Here is a 20,524-nt window from a genome sequence, read left to right as displayed (position 1 = left end):
TGTTAAAAAAATATCAACGATTACGATTTTAGGCCATGACTTAGTCCTCCAACCTTGATGAATGAGCTAAGATGATTTATTCAACTAACTAAATAGAATAGATAGTAATATTTTTTTCTCCTATCCATAAAGCAAAGTTAGAAGAAGAAATTTGGACTTTGTTATGGACTGAAGTTTGTGTCCCCCTATCCCAAATTCATATGTTGAATACCTAATTACCAGTGTGATGGTATTTGGAGATGTGCCTTTGGTACATACACAGTCATGCATGTGGAGCCCTCATTAATGGAATTAGTGTCAGAAGAAGTGACATCAGAGAGCTTGCATTCTTTCTCTTTGTTTTGTGCCATGTGAGGACACAAGGAGAATTTGGCTGTCCGTAAAGCAGAAAGAGGGACCTCACCAGCCACCAAATCTGCAGGTACCCTGATCTCAAACTTCCCAGGCTCCACAACTGTGAGAAATATATATTTATTGTTTAAGCCATTCATTCTATGGTAAATTGTTATAGCAACCCAAACCAAGACAATTTTCTTTTGGAAAATTTTAAAAACTGTACACTGTATGTACTTATATATATTTTATTTTCTCTTTTCTAATTAAATGTACACACTAAGAAATAATTAAATCTGATGACAATTATTGGTACATAACTCAAATCTACTAAACACTGAAGAAAATATATAAAATTACATAAAACTTTTGCTTAATTTAAAAATCACCTATTTTAATTATATCTTAATTACACATACATATATATTTATTAACTAGTATACAGTTTTAGCTGATACTTAGCAAGAGTAACTAGAACAATTAAATTCTTCTAAATAGTTAAAGCATTGAATCAAGGCCACATTAATATTATAAAATCAGTATTAATATTGTACACTGTGCAATAACTTTAGATAGATGTTGTGAAAATCACATTTTACACAATATAAGAAATAAATGAAGAGGGTAAATAATTAGGGTGAATAAGTAAATAAGTATGGTGAAACTTAAATCCAGATGTTAATTTCTCTTTGACAGCTGGGACTGATGGTGATCTTCATGACCAGCTGATTTCTATTGGCTCATCTAGAGTAACGTTATTCTGTCTTAGATCAATGCTTAATATCTAAAAAAAAAATAAAATGGTAATTAATTGCTTAACCAGAACTGTTTTTTTAACAAAAACTAATTCCATAAATAAATGCTCTATCAGTAAACAGGTATAGCTTGTTTTTCTTTTCCATTTTGATTAATTTTTATTCCAGAGAGTTCACAACCATTTCAGTAATAGTCTCACCCAACCCACCCATTATACAGATGATGAAAATAAGTCTCAGAGGGGGAGAATGGTTGTCAAAATACAACTAAAAACTGAGACTATTAACCAATTATCTTATTTCTACTACTTTACTCTTTCTCCATGACTCCTAAATATGCAGTTATTCATAACTGCACTACATAGATCTCTATGCATTCCGCCCTCAAATATTATCCAGTCATCTAGAGACAAAACTTAGATTTTAGAAATATGTTTTCTTTTACATCAATCTTAAAGGGCTTTAACATGCTGAATTTATTGCCAATGATTTCATTGTGCATGTTACTTTCTTCCACTGGAGAGAATCTCTGTCAGACCATATAGGGACTAAGTATGGAGGTGACCAATTAAGCCACTGTACTCAAACAATCATCTGTAATCTTTTTATAATATGTCGATTTCATTAGACTTTTCCATTGCTCTAATAGACTCACATGACTCTCAGTACCTTAGCTCAGAAAGTTGAATTCAGTCATCAAATATGCAAGAGAAGAAGAAAACCAACATTTCTTTACTGCTAAACAAATACCAAACACTCACTGGGGAATTTATAAAATTTATTCTTCACTAAAGCACAGCATCTTAGGATTTATTTCCCATGCTTCATAATAGAAGAGTTTAAAAGGTAAAAGGTAAATAATTTTTTTTAGTATCTATTAGGTTTGAAACTGATCCATCTTACACCAAAACCTAACTTAGTTCCTTTATATCAAAAGTGAAAAACAAGCATTACCTCACATAGATTTTAATACCTGTACAGATGGCAACTAGGCATAATTGCTGCTAGGAAAGTGTTTTAAAAATTGTATTGATAGAGCAATTAAATGTCCTTTGCTTATAATTTCTACACTCATGGAAAGGGCAACCAAAATAGAGAAAGAATTTGACTACTCCCTCCTTTTCCCATATATCTATAAAAACTCAGAAAACAGTAGATGCTCATAAATATTTGTTTTATTTAAATACATTTAGAAGGGACTACTCCTTTGTTAGTAAAGTTAATATCTTCTTTTGGAATCATTGAGATAATGAACCATGTAAAAATTTATTCTTAATATTTAAAATTCTTTGTGAATGTGTTTGAAAGCAGTGGAATGAACTTTTCTTTATAAGTGGTGTTTTTTATGCTAAGTATTTGGTCGAAATTATCTTGAAATAATACTTGATATGTTAAAATATCTTATTTGACCTTGTTCAGCTGACTGTATTTAGTTTACTTTTATAGTAAAAATTGTGAGCTTTATTTTTCACCATTGTTGTAGTAAATAAGAACAAGAAAAAATGTAAGGAAAACCAGTGTTATTTAATCTCATTGAACATTGGGCTGTTCAGAAAAACTGACTTCTAATTATGTTTGATAATCATTGACTATTTATTCCTGAGGAATTAATTTTCCTTTTTAAAGATTCCGTTTCTTAGTTTGCCATATAAGACCACTGGACTAAATCATTGATTCCCTTACTTTGGAATTTTATAAACAGGTGAAATTTTAAAAGAAGAAAAATGGGGGTGAGGTGGTGGGTTATCAACTTTTATTTTACCGTGGAAGGTCATTAAATATATAAAACTCAAATTTTCCAACCTTGATAGAATTTAAAGAAATAGAAGTATTTTAATGCCAAAGTAGTAATAAAGAAATAGTTGCATATTAAAGGTGAAATTCTGATTGCCTACAGAACAGCAATAACAATAGGATAGATGCTAAATTTCAACTGGAAGAAATGGCTTCTCAGGTGCTGTTCAACTCTTACATCTTGTACAATTTATGAAAACCTAAAATTATGCCCAAGATACAGTTACTATTTTTTTAAGTTGTAGTCAGACAAACAACTAGCTATTTTGTAAGTTAAATTCATCCAAAGTGTTTAGTTGATAAAAAGCTAGTTGTTTTTATTCAACTTTAAACACAAACAGGTATGTGTACACACACTCAAAGTTTTAGCAGTGCAGATGTAGCCTTAAACTTGGATCAAAGACTTTAAACAGTTAGCTGGCTTCTAGAATATATGTTCTTTGAAATCTACTTTCACAGAATTTAAGACTGGAAGGAGTTTAAGAGGTTGTTTACTTGCATATTCTTACTTAACTGTAAGGAAAAAGAAGTCCTGAAATTATTTATTCAACATAAAAAGCTCGTTACTAGCAGCAAAGGGATTTTAACATAAGAATCCTGACTCCTTTGTGTAAATCATATCCTCACACAGCTCTATGTCAAATTATTCATAGATGCTAATAGACAGTTCTATTAATTTTGCAAGGATTTTCAAGTATATTTTATCTAAGACATATTAAATGTTCAAATGTGAACATTTTGGTTTTGAAACGTATTAGCTTTTTTTTTTTTTTTTTTTTTTTTTTTTTTGCAGTACGCGGGCCTCTCACTGTTGTGGCCTCTCCCGTTGTGGAGCACAGGCTCCGGACGCGCAGGCTCAGCGGCCATGGCTCACGGGCCCAGCCGCCCCGCGGCATGTGGGATCCTCCAGGACCGGGGCACGAACCCGTGTCCCCTGAATTGGCAGGCGGACTCTCAACCACTGTGCCACCAGGGAAGCCCCAAGTATTAGGTTTTGAGGGATGAAAATGCTTTAAAGATTTAATGTAAATTTAACTTTGCTTTGATTATATCAGAACAATTATAAAATAGATGCCGTTAGGTTGATTTATATGTTACCAAGGATGATAATATGGAAATAGATATGGATGTTTAATGAAAATAAACAAGGAAGCAATAGTTGACCCATAATTATGTTTCTTTAGGGCTAAGAAATGCAAGACATTCATGTAAACGTTTTGAATAGCTCCATTTAAAAAAGAAACGTCTTTTTACATCACTTACCTCCAGGTCTGGGTTTTCAAAGTTAACAGACTCTTTATTTCCATTATATATGAGATTAACCTCACTAACAGGAGTCTTTTCTTTCCCCCATATATGGATGTATCCAAGTCGCATTTCATTTTTGTTTATGTAACTATTTTTCAGTATAGTGCTTGTTATGATGGTCTATAAAGACAAAGAAAAAGAAATTAAACCCTTCATCTAGCAAAAGCAATTAAATCTTTAAAAAGCATATATCTGTTAACCAAAATGTATTTCATAGTATAGCAAATTGTTTATTCATATATTTGAAAAGAGGTATGTTATATAATATATATAAAATATGTAAATATAAAATACAGCCTAAAACTTCAAATATTATTTAACACAATTGCAAATAAATGATCTGTAGTGACTACATACCTTGTTTAAATTAAATTGTACAAAGAAATATAGGTCTCTTTCATAGGTGTCTATAGAGAAAAAAAAAAAGAGTGATGTATTTATATTTCCAAAGAAGAGCAATAGTAAATACTAGTACTGTATATTTTGCTTTTCTTTCACAGTAAAAGGGTACCAAATACCATCAATGTATATTTAATCTTCTCTAAGTTTATATATCTTATTTGAACACAGTCCAAGGAGCACTGAAATATGAAGGATGAGTCACCAGAGAGGGTACTAGATGGATGGGTAAGTTGGTGTGTGCCTGTTTGTATGTAGGAGAGTAACACTAAAGCAGTGGCACATGTAAAATCACCTTCACACAGCTGTGGGAAGGTGGAAGAAGTGTAAGAATAAAGAGAATTGGGTGTGATAGTCGTGGACACTTACTGGCCACCTCAGTGACTGACAATAAAATAATATTATAAAGAAAAGAGAACATGATGGTAACTTATCCTAGTGTCATTTGAGAAAAATATTCAATTGTGAGAGATTATTTCAGGTCAACTGAAATCAAACTGATAAAACATAGGCGTTATACCCAGCTCTTTAAATAAGATGTAATCTTGCCAAATTTAAAATCAGTTTAAAAAATAATCTTAGAACTAAAATTTATTATTTAGTATTTGTTATTCTAAGTACTTTATCACAATGCTGTAAGAGATATGTATTATTATTACTCTCACTGTATAAAAGAGGAAAAGAAAAGTTAAATAAATGGCCAAAAGTGAAACAACTAATTATTATCAAGTGTAGACTTATATCCAGTTTTCTCTGACTTATATGATTGTGTCATATGTAAAACCAAACAAACGTGTAAGACAAAAAGGCAAAAGTAGAGTCAAAAGCATGACTAACACAAGTATTAGGATAACACTGAAAAAGCAACAAATTTTAATTCTCTTTTCCACTTATGCATGCCAGCATTATATTCATTAATTCTCGGAAAAAAATTGCTTAATTTGAGACTAATTGTGCCTATATTAAAATTAAATGATATTCTGCCCCGAACTTTCTCTGTATATATTAATGTATACATCGCTTACTTAATATGCATTTTGAGGCAAAATTTTTAGTCTTAATTTTAAATATATAATTATAGCTTAAGTTTTTAAGAGTAATTTTTAAAGTACAAATCAATGAGATAAAAGAAAACAAAAGTGAAGCTATTAAGAGGATATGAACGGTTTTGCTGTTTTGCTGTTTTCAATGAATAAGAGAAAGATACCACATATGAACTTAGTCCAGAGAAGACATATGTCTATTTCACTAAGATGAGTAGGACAAATTAATATTTTACTAAGCTACAATTTCATTAGCTAGAACAGTCAAAATTTACTTAATGTATACACATTTCAAAATAAGTTTATTTTGCTTTATTTTTGATTTTTTTTGAGAGAAAAAAATATGTCTACAAATAACAGTGATTGGGACAGAGTAAAGGGAGCAAGTAGGTGATTAAATAGTTAATTCCAGTAGGTGACTGTAAGTAAAAGAAAAAAACCTGTAAGTTAGTGATCACTCAAGGGAGTAGGCTTGCTTAACCACAAAATCAAGCAGGCTTGCTTAGCAACAAAACCATACAGCATAAGCATGAGACATGCGCCCAAACAATAAAACAATGGTGGAATGAGACCCACATCCTGCCCAGTGAGGTCAGTAAGTTAATGATTCCTAGGACATGCTTTTCTGACCACACTAAAGCAAAAATATAAGGAAAAGGTGACATTATACTGAAACCTGAGATGATTTACCATATTTTAGTGTACGTTACCGCCTTTTTGCTCATTTCCATTGTGCCATGACAGTCCCGGTTTGACCATGTAGGGACAAGAAAACTTTCCAGCCCCATGAAGGAAGCTTGACATCTATTCAAGAATGAGGAAGAAGGTGGTCTTCTCCCCCTCCCCATTTTTCCTTTGATTATAAAACTGTAGCCCACTAAGTTCTCTGCGTGGCACCCTCTTGCCTGCCTGCTTTTAAACCTCACAAGCATCCTATTCTAATGAATCATTTCTTATCTATCACTTTGCCTCTCGTTTAATACTTTCTGTGCTGAGACATAAAGAACTGGAGCTCCTTAGAGCCCACCAAGACATATTTCTAAGATTTCAATAGTATTCTGTAAATTTTAAATGTACTTAAAGGAGGAAATCATTTAGATATCATCTAGTTTATCGAGTAGATTGGCAAGCTTGCTGTGAGAGAAGACTTCTTTGGAGATTCTGATCTAATAAATCCAGAGACTCCAAGCATTTGTTATGTATTGTTTTTGCTGTTCACTCAAGAAATTTCAGGGGATTAGTTGAGATCTTTATACTTAATTATAACAAATATACTGAAATTGTGAAATAGAACCAAAAAAGTAGGTATAATGGGCCAGAACAATTTTGTATGCTTTCATGAAGAGAACAGAGAGAAATATATGAATTATGTTCAGTTACTTTCCAGTGATAAAACAAAAAATCTGCCATGAAACTTTCATAGGGTAAAGGTTATACCAAGTTCTTTCATCTGCTATCTTAGTTTGATAGAAAGAGCTGGAAAAAAAAAATTCTAAGAGAAGCTTTGTCCCCATTACTGTTAAAATGAATTAACTTAATTTGTTAGAGAGTAAGATTCAAATATCCCAAGACAAGCATGCAAATTATGTATAACTCAACTTTGCAACCCTGGGAAATTGTAGGTAAATTCAAAGTGCCTCTTGCTGGGCCCAGTGAGGCAGAAAGGTTGCAAACTTTTTAGAACCTCCCTTAATGTATTAATGAAGTTCAGGGCTCTGAAAACATATGATTTTAACTAATAGCAGTTGAGTTCTTCACCTTCTAAATCACAAAATACTAGGAAGAGGTAATTTTATTTTTGAGTCTTGCTTATTATCATATGATTCTTATATCACTTTCTGATATGCTTTACTCACTAATAAATTCCTATTTATTATGTTTGCAGAATATTAACTATGATTTACCTGAAAAGATGAAAGATGTCTTTGCTATTAATGAAAAATCTCTCATCTATGGATAATTTATTTAAATTGCAGTGAACTGCCCTATAGCTCCACACAGATGTTAGTTTTTAAGACAAAGATTTGTGTCAAGAGAATGCTCAGAAGTCCCATCTAGCAGAGCTGGCACTATTAATGGCAGTCAGTAAACCTAATCCTCTAACAGTGTTTATTTAACAGCATAATAATGACCTGGGGGCATTTTACTCAAAGGCAGATTCCTGGGCCTCTCCCCAGATTAATGGAATTTAGATGGGTCCCAGAATATGCATTCTTTACAAACTATCCCAGGTAGCAGAGCAAGCACTGCTAAAAGTTTAGTAGTTCAGTCTGATTTTGAGGAGTAGCCATGGAGTAAACAAAGATTTAAGTTTAAATCTTTAAGCTTTTCATGTAAAAAACTGCTGAATATTAAAACAAAAGTAAAAACAAAACAAAAGCTATAGCCATAAAGCACAGAGAACAAGTTTGAGTTTTGTTCCTGAACTCTCTCATGTTTTAGAAGCATCCTTTGTGCATCAATATGTGTGCATGGGAACATGGATTTTCAGCTCAGTTGACCTCACACATACTGAGTGCCTATTATGTGAACAGCACTGGGCTAACTTCTGGGACTACAAAGATGATCAATATATCAGCCCTGCCCACACAAAACTCTTAGTCATCTAGACACTGATCACAGGGATTAAATATATTTAGGATAAGAAGAAAGTCTTTAAATATGTAGAAGTCTATTTTTTAAGTTGATTCAACTATTTATTAAACTATTTTAGCTTTGAATAATATTATTGGCTTTTTATTCAGCTTTCAAAGTACAATAATAGGTAACAAAAAAGTAATGTGAGATAATATGTATGTTACCAGTTATATTTATCTCCTAAATGGAACACTTACCTATAGTCTCTCCATCATCCCAAAAGAGAGATCCTTGTGCCATCTGATTATCATCTGCAGCAACAATGAGCTTCATGTAATTTTTTCGACTATAAGAAAGAAATACAATTTTACCAAGGTTTATAGAGTAACACATTTCTTGTTATGATATGACATCCATGTAAGTGTCCAAAGGAACACAGACTGTTTTAGGCAAAGAAAATAAAAGGATTTTCCTTTTTTAATGAGTTAATGGAAATTATATAAACCATAAAATCCTTCATATTTAATAGAAAATATCATGCATTTCTTTTTTTTTTTTTGCGGTACGTGGGCCTCCCACTGCTGCGGCCTCTCCTGTCGCAGAGCACAGGCTCCGGACGTGCAGGCCCAGCAGCCATGGCTCATGGGCCCAGCCGCTCCGCGGCATGTGGGATCTTCCCAGACCGGGGCACGAACCCACGTCCCCTGCATCAGCAGGCGGACCCTCAACCACTGTGCCACCAGGGAAGCCCGCATCATGCCTTTCTTTGACATCAAGGATTCACCTACTGTAACAAATCAGAAGTGGCCTCATTTATAATTAAAACCATATTAAGTTTATTGATATATTTATTTATTCTTCTCTCTGATAATACTGTCATCGACCATTAAACATAAAGCTGTTTCAATAGCATGTTTTAATCTCATATGACTTAAGCTTTCCTCACATTTACCTATATAAATCACTTATCATTGGCAATTGTTAATAAGAATGTGAAGAGTAGCCAGAATTGCAAGTCTTTTCCTTGGATTGGACAGTACTTCCGAAGCTTGTGCCTACAATAGGCCTATCTATGAACTAAATATCTGCTTCCATGCTCAGTCTGCAAACTTGGCTTGACAGCCTCATATTGCTATGGAAGGATTTCTCAGACAAATTATGCTTAGCTCTCTGCCTTTTCCAATCACAAGTGTTGAAGGTTACACTGCTATGGAAGTCTTCTAAAATATCCAGAATATCTAGAGTTCAAATCTCCACAGCAACTTTATATTTTCCATGTACAGATATTGGCATGTCTTAACATGCATGTATATATGCATTTCAATTCATAGTCACTGAAGTAAAAGATAAGTAGATCTTATTAGAAATATTAAAATCTGGTTTAACACACAATTTCCTAACATACTTAAAATAAGATTAAAAGAGTTTCACAAATTTCATTCTACCTTGTACATACAGTTGACCAATGAACAATGTGTATCCAAGTATCCACAGTTCATCTGCATCCACAGATTCAACCGCCCATGGACTGAGTAGTACTGTACTATTTACTATTGAAAAATATCCATGTAAAAGTGGACCCATGTGATTTAAACTCATGCTGTACAAAGGTCCACGGTATACCTAAACCCAATATCTTATTTACTTTACCCACCTACACACACACACACACACACACAGAATGGCCTCTCTACTTGTCTCTCATAACATAAGGAGTCCTCAAGGCACAACTTATGAATGGTCTCCTCTATGAAACTGTCATTTCTCAGGTATAATCATTTTTCTCCTCTTCAACTGACATCAGGGTAAAATATTGATAGAAATGGATCTGGGTAGCTCCAGAAGCTAGAAAGAGTCTACTCATGCCAACTGGGGCTGTCAGCATGTAGATCACCACAAGAGTGGGTACAGCCTGAGATGAGAAGAGGAACAGAACAGAGTCCTCTAGAATCTGAATGTTTAAGCCAGGAATTTAGTCAGGGGAAATAGACTCTATGACTGGTCTCAGAAATTTGCTCTTACATCAGTCACAGGAGACAGAATGGACCCATGATCCGTGGAAATAGGACATGTTGTTGACTGTGAAGGAGAGAATATCACATAAGGGGTCTTAGCAGATGATCAGTAATAAATGGTAATGAAAATCTGAGTTACCTTTCATTGTTAAATGGGACAAGGTTGCTACAAATAGGTCTGGTTCTTCTGCACACAGCAGAGGACTTAAATAGCGTGAAGGAGTAGTGATCTTGTCAATGGATATCTACATTTCATAGACTAAAGTGGGTCTGGGTATGTGTCACAGGACTGATGGAGGTAGAAAAGGGGGAGCGGAAAAGATAGAAGGAAAGAGAAGCCCTCTGAGCCATGTTTGCTTAAAGCTCACAGAAAAGTTCACTTAAAAAACATATTTCATAAAGTAAATAATATTTCTTTCCAAATAGACTCAGAAAAAATGATGAGGTCTCACGTGAGACTGGCATTTAAAATACAAGATATCCGTTTATCAATACCTTTGCATGTTTACACAGAGGATATTAAGTTTCCACTGGTATTTTGGTTGGGGAAACATTCTATCATGTTGGAGGACAATTTTCCATGAGTTTCTCAAGTTTCTACATATTTTGCATACAGAAGCAATGACAGTTTTTCTGCCTTCAAAGCAAAGAATGGATGCTTTTGCTTACAGCCTATTATAAAAGATTGAGTTTCCAAAGTGTTGCCTTCCTTAGCTGTGACATAATCCTCCTGGGTGGGCAGTATCCACCTGGGCCACTTGATGTCACCCATATGAGACTTGGGGGACAGGGGCAACTGGAGCAAACATGAAGCTCATATTTCTTGCTATGCCAAGAGTAAGAAAGACCTTTGTCTCAGACTCAGAATCCATGAAACTGTGGCAGGCTAATCTGTAAGCTTGGAAGTAGGATAAAATCTCAGACCTTTCCCGGTTCTTGACAATTCTAGCATGCTCTCTGTCAAAATCTAATCTGAGTTCTGTGAACACTTCACTTACCTGTAAAATGTGTTTTGAGCAGCCTCTTGACAAGGTAGAATATAACCACCACGGACATGTAGATTTATTTCATACAAAGGAGCTGCAAATGTATGAAATTTTTCCCTTACACCAACATCTTTGCCCTGGAAATGACAGCGTTGGACGAAAGAACAAAACAATAAGAAGCAGAATCACCAGCAATATTGGTACTTGAGGGGGCACATTTATAGAATCAAATAATATACTTTTTAATTAAAAAAATAATAAAACCACAAACATTTATTCAGTAATTCATGTTGTTAAAGCATGTACTTATTCCTTAGTTGATTGATAGCTTTGAAAGTAATTTACCACCGCTTGTTTTTGTGGTGCTCACATGAAGAAAATATATGGGTTTTTGATGGGTCACAAAAGTTATTCCTGATTTGTCATATACATTATTCTTTAAAGGACTGTATTACTTTTAATGATCTTTCTGCATACCTAATAAAGGGCAATGACCTTTTTGTGTATACTGTATAATTTCCACGTTTATTTGGTAAAATAAATCAATGACTACATAAGAAACTATGGCAGAAAAAATTAACTCTTTCACTGTTTGTTAATTTGATTCTGATATAATTAGCAAGAAATATCTTGCTCTCTTTAAGTGGAAAGGAAAACAAGTACGTTGTTAATAAAAAGGCTATAACTAAGTTGTTACCCATTTCTGTTTAGTCAATCCCCCAGAATTCCTTAACTACTTACTGTATGGTAATCAAACCACCGAGCATTAGGGACATAACCTTCTACAGTGTCAGCGTACTGGAATTTAAAGATATAGTCATTAAAAACATATAAACCATGGAAAAATTATTTTGTGAACAAAAATATGTGGTAGGACTTACAGCTTCCAATACAGGGGTAACCATAAATGCTGGACCCCACAGGAACTGTTTGAATATATCCCAGGTTGGCTTTTCATTAAAGAACCTGGACAAAATATTTACAAAATTAAATCAAAGAAATTTATCTCTTCTGAATACCATAAAATAATTATTAAAATCACATTTTGCAGTATGGACTTTTGTGGATTGAAATGAAAATCAAAACATAAAAAATCAAAAATGATTTTATCACATGGAATTCAGTGTGCAGTAGTACAATACTTTGTAAGTAAATCTAGACCATGACTAAACCTTCCCACAAAGCACAGAGTTGCCATGGATGTGTAAGACCAAGTGAGAAATCTCCTTTGAAGAGAACTCACATAAATTCAAATATTAACTTTGTTTAGTAGAAGATCAACAAACCAGGAAGCAAGAATTATAAACACTCTGGAAGAAAAGTGTGAGACAAGTGTGTTATAAGAATCTTAATTTGGTAACCTTAAAGAGAGTTTGCACATCCTATGTAAATTAAGCTCACTGAATAGTAAATATATAAATCCTTAAAGGTTCTTCCATTTGTTAATATGTTTCTGAGTTTGAAATATAAATGGCTGAAAAAACAAAATCTGCTTTTTATAGTTTGAGAATTGCCACTATTAAATGTCCACATTTTTTCTTTAATTGAAATGGAAGTATACATTTTTAATTTTTGTTCTTTTGTTTGTGTTTTGTTTTACTCTAAACTGAGATTAATGCTAAATTGGACTGCTGGGTTTTTCCTCTATGTATTTCCCATGGGAACAAAAACCCAGAAGTTCTCAGCAGGACAAGAGTCTGCATAGTTAATAATAATGTTTCTGGCTGGGGACTCAGACCAGTGCTGATACTCCAGCTCTTCTGGAAAGTTAATAGGGAGAAGACAAAGAGGAAAATTCTAGAAATAAAAGAGGAAAGAGTTTAATAAAAAGTTACCAGAAATAAAGAAGGGATTACAGTAATAAATTACTAGAGGATAATTTGAATCTAGGAAGTATTTTTTTTCCTTTTTTTTGGAAAGTTGGATATTTTATTATTAGAACAGAAGGCATATTGATCTACTTGTTATTTTGGTAATTTTATCTTGGCTACTACTGTTTAATTTGAGTAAATATTCGCTGTTTATTTTTTACTGATTTATCAATAGTGAAATCTAACAAATCACCCCAATCAATTACTCTGGTAATATAGGGCACACAAGAAGCTAAGTATATCATGATTATTTCAAGGGTTTTTTTGTATTTATGGTTGAATGTGTGTGGGTTTTTTTTTGTAACATCCACAAGAAATTGCTTGTATTTGCCTTAAAAATAGAACAGGCTAAAATTTTTGCAACTATACTCCATAGAATAGAATTTCAATATTTGGTCATATATCAGTTTGAGCTTCAAGGAGTAAATCCAAAACAATTGTCACAGAGAATGGTAGAACTGTTCTAGGGTACCCAATTAGAACACCTCTAGGAGGAGATGGATGGTCTTCTTAGTCAGGCATTTGTATATGGCGGATTTACTTAACTGCTGTAAACTTCAATTAAGTCAACCATAATTTAGAGATAATATTACTTATTTCCAAGACCTTTTGAAAACACTCAATGTAATAAGGTATGTAAATTTTCTCAAACAATACCTGGTATACAATAGTTATTCCTAAGAATTATTACTTTTTAAAAACTGATTGTGTTTCATTTTTAATGGCATATATTAGTCTGTTTATTAGTAGATTTATTTATGTAAATGCTTATTAACCCAAAAGGTACACTTAAATAACAATGAAAAAGCTTTCAATTTAAAATGTTTTATATGGCAGTATAACTGATTACTGAGTAAATTAAATGAAAGCTCGCTCTCTCTGTGATAGGAAAAAAAAATTGTGCTTACTCATGCAAAAGGGGTCTGATAACAGTGCCACCATGAGCATGAATTTCATGCATCTGTGTATAGAAATAGGGCAATAAAGTGTATCTAATATTTAGAATATTCCTTGACATTTCAGAAAAAGTTGCATTCCAGGAAGCAGGATCTTGTCTCTGAAACAAAGCAAAATGAAAGTGTCATAAGCTGTTGTCCTTGTTTAAATCATAATTTTCAAATACATATTTGAAGAATAAAAAATAAGGCATAATTTAATTCACTGTCATGTGCTACATCACAAAAACCTTATGGAGTAGTTATTTCTATCTCATACAGTGGAAAGAGAAAGCATAACTAATATTTTAATAAGAAAATGCAAATTAAGTCCATGGCTTGATTTCATTTAGGTGAACATATGTAAAGAGCAGTTCACATTTGAATAAGTGACAAACACATTGTCAACTGTGGTGATGCTCAGTGTAGGGTGAAAAGTCTAGGAGAGAAACAGAATGCTATATATAAGTGCATTGAAATAAACAGACATGCAGAGCCCATCATGGTGACCCTGCACATTGTGTGTTCTCATGAGAAATGAATAAGTTATGGTACTAAAGAATTAATAGTATAGGAGGAAGAGGGGATCTAATTAATGTTGGATAAGAAAAAAGAACATGCCCATGTCTGCTCTGGAATATACTCTCCAGGTAAAAAGACTAAAATTGACACTGGAAAGATAAAAGCTTCTAAAAAATGTTATTGCACTTACTGGCTAAAAAAAATAATGAGAGTGATTAGTATTTTACATTCTAGTTTATACCAAGGGAAAAAACAAGGCTGCTACATAACTCCAGGGGGCAACACTTGCAACGTTTTCTTGTTGTTATTAATAGGAGCAGAGCCCTTAAGAGTTGTATCATATCTATGAAGATTCCAACTTTACTAGATTTAAGTAGTAAGAACGTTTGAATGATGACCCATTGCTCTCACTGGTACATGTAGTGTTAGAATAGGCAAAACCTTGAAAGTGCAATGGTCCAAGAAATATTAAGCTATATATCAATATGATCCTACTGTTACTAGATTCAAAGTCAAGTTAGAAAAGGCAAAGATCATATCTGTTGCATACTGACTTTGTTGATGTTATTTCAGTTTTAACATGATAAAACACAAGCATTTAATTCTAAACCATACATTCCTAAATTCAATTATATTACCTCATAATTAAACTTAAGTTGAGTTCTGTAGATTTTTATTCAGAAGTACTTCATCAGTCTTTCCCTCTCCCATTTCATCTTCTCAAAAGCTCCAGCCACATTCACATCTTGGAGTCTTTCACTTGTTCCCCAGAACTGGAATTCTCCCCCATATATGTAAATTTGTTGCTTTCCTCAACTCAAGTCTCTGCTCTAATGCTAATGTCACTTCATCCAAGAGGACCACCTTGAGCATCCCTTCTAAACCAGAACACCCACAAATCTCTATCATTTTAGCTTACTCTAGTTTTTCCTCATATGATTTATTTGTACCTGCTGTTTTACATATATATATATATATATATATATATATATATATATAATTGTCTATTATCTGTTATCTCTATCATTCCTGCATTATATTAAAGTATTAGGGCAGGGATTTTGTAAATATTAAATAATAGATTTTCAATGAATTCTTGTTCAATGAATCCCTGTTCAGGATTTTATTGATTCATGCCTCACTCTCCCAACAATACAGCTTTCTGAATTTCATTACTGACATAAAGTTTTCCTGCTAAAATATTCCTATCCCATCAAGTTGTCTCTATTGCCCAACTTTCAAATTTTTCCAAAATGTGGTCCCATACTGCCTTCTAACTTTGTATAGATTTTCATTTTTATTTTTCATTTTCTAATATAAATTCTCCCTTCTATTCTGACAAAAAATTTCCCAGGGTGACATGAAGAATTCAAAACTCATGTTGAGCTCTACCATTCGGTTACTATGGCTGGAACCCATCCTTAAAAGACCAGCTCTGTCTACAGTTCTTCCATGAGGTGCATTTTGGTAATTTATCTTTCTTCTATATGTCTTCACTGAAAGTATAACAAAATTTAGCACTTACTTATATATTGCTTGCAATTGTTTATACTTTTTCATAATTTTTATTATTGTCTCCAAAAGTTCTTCCAGTTTAGTAAAGTATATAGTAAATAGTGTCACCACTCAGAAATTAGTTTTCATGATTCCCTTTTCCTTTTATTTTTTTCTGTTTCTCAACTCATTTTTAAAACATTTGCTTTTTAAATCTGCCCATTTCGTGCATTGATTTTAAATGATTTTTCTAATTATTTAGTTTGAAACTGATTTTTTTTTATCGTTCTGTCCAGGTTTGGAATAATTTCCAGAAGGAATTTTTTTTTCTGGCTAATTCAAAATTATATAGAACAGCAGTAATTATGCCAGCTAACCAAGTCTTGAACCCCAAAGTATAAAGAAAACCCAAGTCAGAAACTTCTCAGAGTGATGGGCTCAGATGCCATCAGTAAATGTAAAGAGATTCAAAACATTTATCCGGAAATCAGCCAGGAAGGGTGAATTCTATTAAAAAACGTTTAAGGTTAGTGGGGCAAAGGAATGAGAGTAAATGCAGTAATTACATACTCCAGCAAAGGCAGTGTTGTGATTTCTTGCATTTGGATAAAATGCTCCAAGTTGCATCCAGCGGGCACAGAGCTGATATTCTGAATTGTTGAAGAAACCACAGATATCTGCTCCAGTCTAAAATACAGTTATATTTAATTAATTTTAATAGTTTGTTTCTTAATATTAACAAGTGATGAAGATAAAAGGAATAGAGCTACTTACATATGACATTCCAAACAAACTAAATTCCATCATACCTAAAAAAATTAGGAAAAAATTATAGAAGGCCACTATTTCATATATTTTGACATCTGTTTTTTTTCTATTTATGAAGATGTTCTATTTCTAATACTGACCTCTAATTCAATGAAATATTTTTCAGATTATTAATATACTTTTCTATCATTTCTTCCCATGAAATTTATGTATTTTTTACTTTATAATGTTAATGACATTTATAAAAATAAGACACTCTAATAATGCCTCCTTGACACTTTCAAGATGACACATTTAGATCACAAAACTGTTACGAACACATTATAGTATGAGAAGAAAGTGTTAGTGGTTCCTTTTTTTAAAAATTTATTTATTTATTTATTTTTTATTTATGGCCGCATTGGGTCTTCGTTGCTGCATGCAGGCTTTCTCTAGCTGCGGCGAGCAGGGGCTACTGTTCCTTGTGGTGCGTGGTCTTCTCATTGCAGTGGCTTCTCTTGTTGCGGAGCACGGGCTCTAGGCACTCGGGCTTCAGTAGTTGTGGCTCGTGGGCTCTAGAGTGCAGGCTCAGTAGTTATGGAGCACAGGCTTAGTTGCTCCGTGTCATCTGGGATCTTCCCGGGCCAGGGCTCAAACCTGTGTTCCCTGCATTGGCAGGCGGATTCTTAACCACTGCACCACCAGGGAAGTCTTCCTTGGTTTTATTTTTAAAATAAAATGCTGTCTCTGTAATTATTTAACCATAGGTCTCATTATATGAAACAAATTGAATTATCCTTATTAGCTAAAAATCTCCTGAGGAATGATCATTTTAATAAAATAGAAAGCATGTGAATTCCCAGGTCTTCTTTTAAAGGAATATCTCTAAACATTGATTGTTTTCCTTGAATCCTAATATAAATAGTAAAGAATTTTTATGTCTAGATATGAAACAGAAAAATATTCTCTTTAAAATAATATTTCATTTACTCTTTATCCAACTATTGTTAGAAAACTTTCAAAATTTGGTTTGAGATGTTTCACACTTTAGCATCTATGAGTGATTCTTATTCCCTAGAATCTAGAATTTCTAAGCATTTCTATTCTTAGTTCTATATGTTATCCTTCCCATATCTTGCCCTTTCATAAAAGGAAACTGAGACCAAAAGGGATGAAATTATTTTCTCAAAATAAACTAGATCCTGCTTTCTGGCCCATTGCCTTTTCATTATGCTGTTTGTCATAAAATATGATGCCAAAAGCACATTTCAGTGGAGGACTTACAAAGTATATGAACTAGCAAAAGTGAATACCTAATAGAAGATTTAAAAGAATAATGATAAAGATGGTGACTCTCACATACCAATGATAGATTTGTCCAAATTGTCCCATTTTGCATAGCTGTCTCCAAGCCAGTGTCCTACCCATCTTCCAGCCGTAGGATATGTGGAACGAGAAATAACAATTCCTCTTTTGCCAGTTGCCTTCTGCAATGCACTAATATAGATGGAGAGGATCTATAAGTTTTTATATGAGGTATTTTCTTTGGATATTTCTACTTAGGACCACTTCATTAAAGAAAAAACTATCCGATTTATGGTGTCTATGCTGTCTCTTATTACGACTAGCTCTTTATAAGTGAGTCTTTGCTCATTATACTATAAAATCCTTACAAGCATGAAGGACATCTTTTTTCCTTCCAACATTTTCCAGAGTGACATGTCTAAGTGGCCCTTTATTTATTGGTTCAGTGAATACAAATCAACTATTGATATTATCAAATCAACTAATTATATTGAAAGTTTTTGAATGAACACATTTTATTCTACTTAAATGTGTTCTCTTATAAAGATTTAGGCTCCATTAATTGCTCCAACCCTTCTTATTTATAACTTGTCAACATTTAATCTTCATATTACTCTGCAGAGAATATTTGCTATAATACTCCCTGTTTTAGGGAGTATTCATATATATATATATTAATTGGAAAGAAAATGTTTATTTTTATATTACTTAAAATAATTTGTATATGAACAAGGACCAGAGAACTATATTAGGAGGAAATATTTCAAATACTTAATTAGGCAGATTTATAACCCATTACCATGTTATAAACTGTATCTAATCATATCCTTGTTAAAGATGGACCACAGTAATTGTACTGATTTGTTTATACATAAAGCTTCTTAAATGACACCTTGAGATTCTTGAGGTTAAGGACTGACTTAATCTTCTTTATATTCCTTACACCTAATACGTACAATAGTAGCTTAAGAAACTTTTGAATTCATGAATATCTCAAAATTACAGGAAACTGAAAATATTTTAAACAGATATATGATGATATATTGAACCATCTGTTGATAGTATAAACAATATTGTATTTGCTAACTTAAAATTTCCTACTTGTATGTCTCTCTTTAAAAAAATCATATAAGAAAACCATCTTCACTGCTTCATTTTTTATAACAAATATAAAGGATCTAGTCAATTGAGAATCAGTAATATATTTAACATATGTCACACGTATTTGCAGACACTTAACAAGAAATGAATGTATATTTATATAGGGAATGGAAGAACTGATGATCAGTTTAGAAATCTTCATGGAAACATATCTTAAGTTTAGTTAATTGGTAAAGAAAATTCATTTTATTTAATTGATATAAAAATTATTTACAAGGATAGAGTTGTCCCAAATCTTTAATGTTTCCACATACAAGACATACATATTCTTGAAGGTTCTTTTTTTCTGCCTTATGTCTTACTTTTGCAAAAAGTCTTTACTGAGGCTTTAAGTTGATAACCTTTTTAGATTTCTGATTGAGAAGAATTCTGATTGAGAAGAATTCTGCATAAAATATTTTCATAACAATTTTCTTTTAAGGGAAATCTAACCTCTTGTATTAGAAAAATCTCCTTTGTAACCCTTCACAGAATATTTCTTATTTGGGAAATCACTTGCCACCACTAAAACTATAATTTAAAATTACATAGCTATAAATATTTTGTAGACATTTCCACCATGCTCCAACTTTACAGATGGTTAATCACAATGAACTTAATTTAATTTTAAGAAACACTTTTCAACCATAATACAGTTTGTTCTCTGTTACAAGTTGATTTGGAAAATTTAGCTTATAAAAAGAATTTCAATATTGTGTTACAGAAACATTTTTATTACATGTTTATAATTGTCTACATGAGCAGTTTTTGAAAAGTATTAGAAAAGTTATAAAAATGTCTTATGTTATTGGGAAAAAAAGTCCTTCTAAAGGAAAACAATGACTTTTAGAAAACGTACATGTAGATTACAAATGTGGGTTATGTGAAAGGAGAATATTGAACTGAAAAAAAAATTAAATAGTTTAAAGCCCTAACAATAAATAAATATCTTTATTTTTGTCATGGTTTCTAAAGATAATAATTTCAAAATGATTAAGTTGACTACTGTTTTTAATTACTGATGAAATCAATTGGTAAATATACCCCCAATACTGCTGTCTCTGACTGGGTGATATTAAATTATTTTAGAATACTGACCAGTAATGCTCAAAGAAGAGAAAGTTATACAGGATTGTTTCTCTCAATGTTTATTTAAAAAATCTCTTTGAAACTAAAGACTTTTTTTGAATTATATTTTTAGAAAGCAAAAAATTTAGTATTATATATTTACTATCCATTAGAAATAGTAACTTGCCAGTTTCACAACTCAAAGAGACTCACCATTAGATCAGAAAATGTA

General features: G+C 32.6%; 1 protein-coding gene across 1 annotated transcript in view; it reads right to left on the bottom strand.

Annotated features, from left to right (window-relative positions):
* Window positions 1-963: 963 nt before the first annotated feature.
* Window positions 964-20,524, bottom strand: part of SI (sucrase-isomaltase) — a 100,354-nt gene continuing 80,793 nt past the window's right edge. Inside the window, exons 37-47 of the mRNA XM_089910924.1 lie at window positions 18,143-18,276; window positions 16,807-16,841; window positions 16,603-16,719; window positions 13,990-14,138; window positions 12,092-12,176; window positions 11,952-12,008; window positions 11,223-11,347; window positions 8,467-8,555; window positions 4,548-4,597; window positions 4,146-4,310; window positions 964-1,117 (exon numbers count right to left, since the gene is read on the bottom strand). Coding sequence (XP_089767050.1) covers window positions 1,049-1,117; window positions 4,146-4,310; window positions 4,548-4,597; window positions 8,467-8,555; window positions 11,223-11,347; window positions 11,952-12,008; window positions 12,092-12,176; window positions 13,990-14,138; window positions 16,603-16,719; window positions 16,807-16,841; window positions 18,143-18,276 — 1,075 coding nt within the window. The 3' untranslated portion in view covers window positions 964-1,048. The remainder of the gene's footprint in view (window positions 1,118-4,145; window positions 4,311-4,547; window positions 4,598-8,466; window positions 8,556-11,222; window positions 11,348-11,951; window positions 12,009-12,091; window positions 12,177-13,989; window positions 14,139-16,602; window positions 16,720-16,806; window positions 16,842-18,142; window positions 18,277-20,524) is intronic.

Source organism: Delphinapterus leucas, chromosome 4 (genome assembly GCF_059928025.1).
Source record: "Delphinapterus leucas isolate spDelLeu-1000000601 "Yukka" chromosome 4, BTC_Dleu_Yukka2, whole genome shotgun sequence".
NCBI classification, from domain to species: Eukaryota; Metazoa; Chordata; class Mammalia; order Artiodactyla; family Monodontidae; genus Delphinapterus; species Delphinapterus leucas.
Note: the sequence above shows the minus strand (reverse complement) of the source record. Positions and strands in the feature narration are given on the sequence as shown.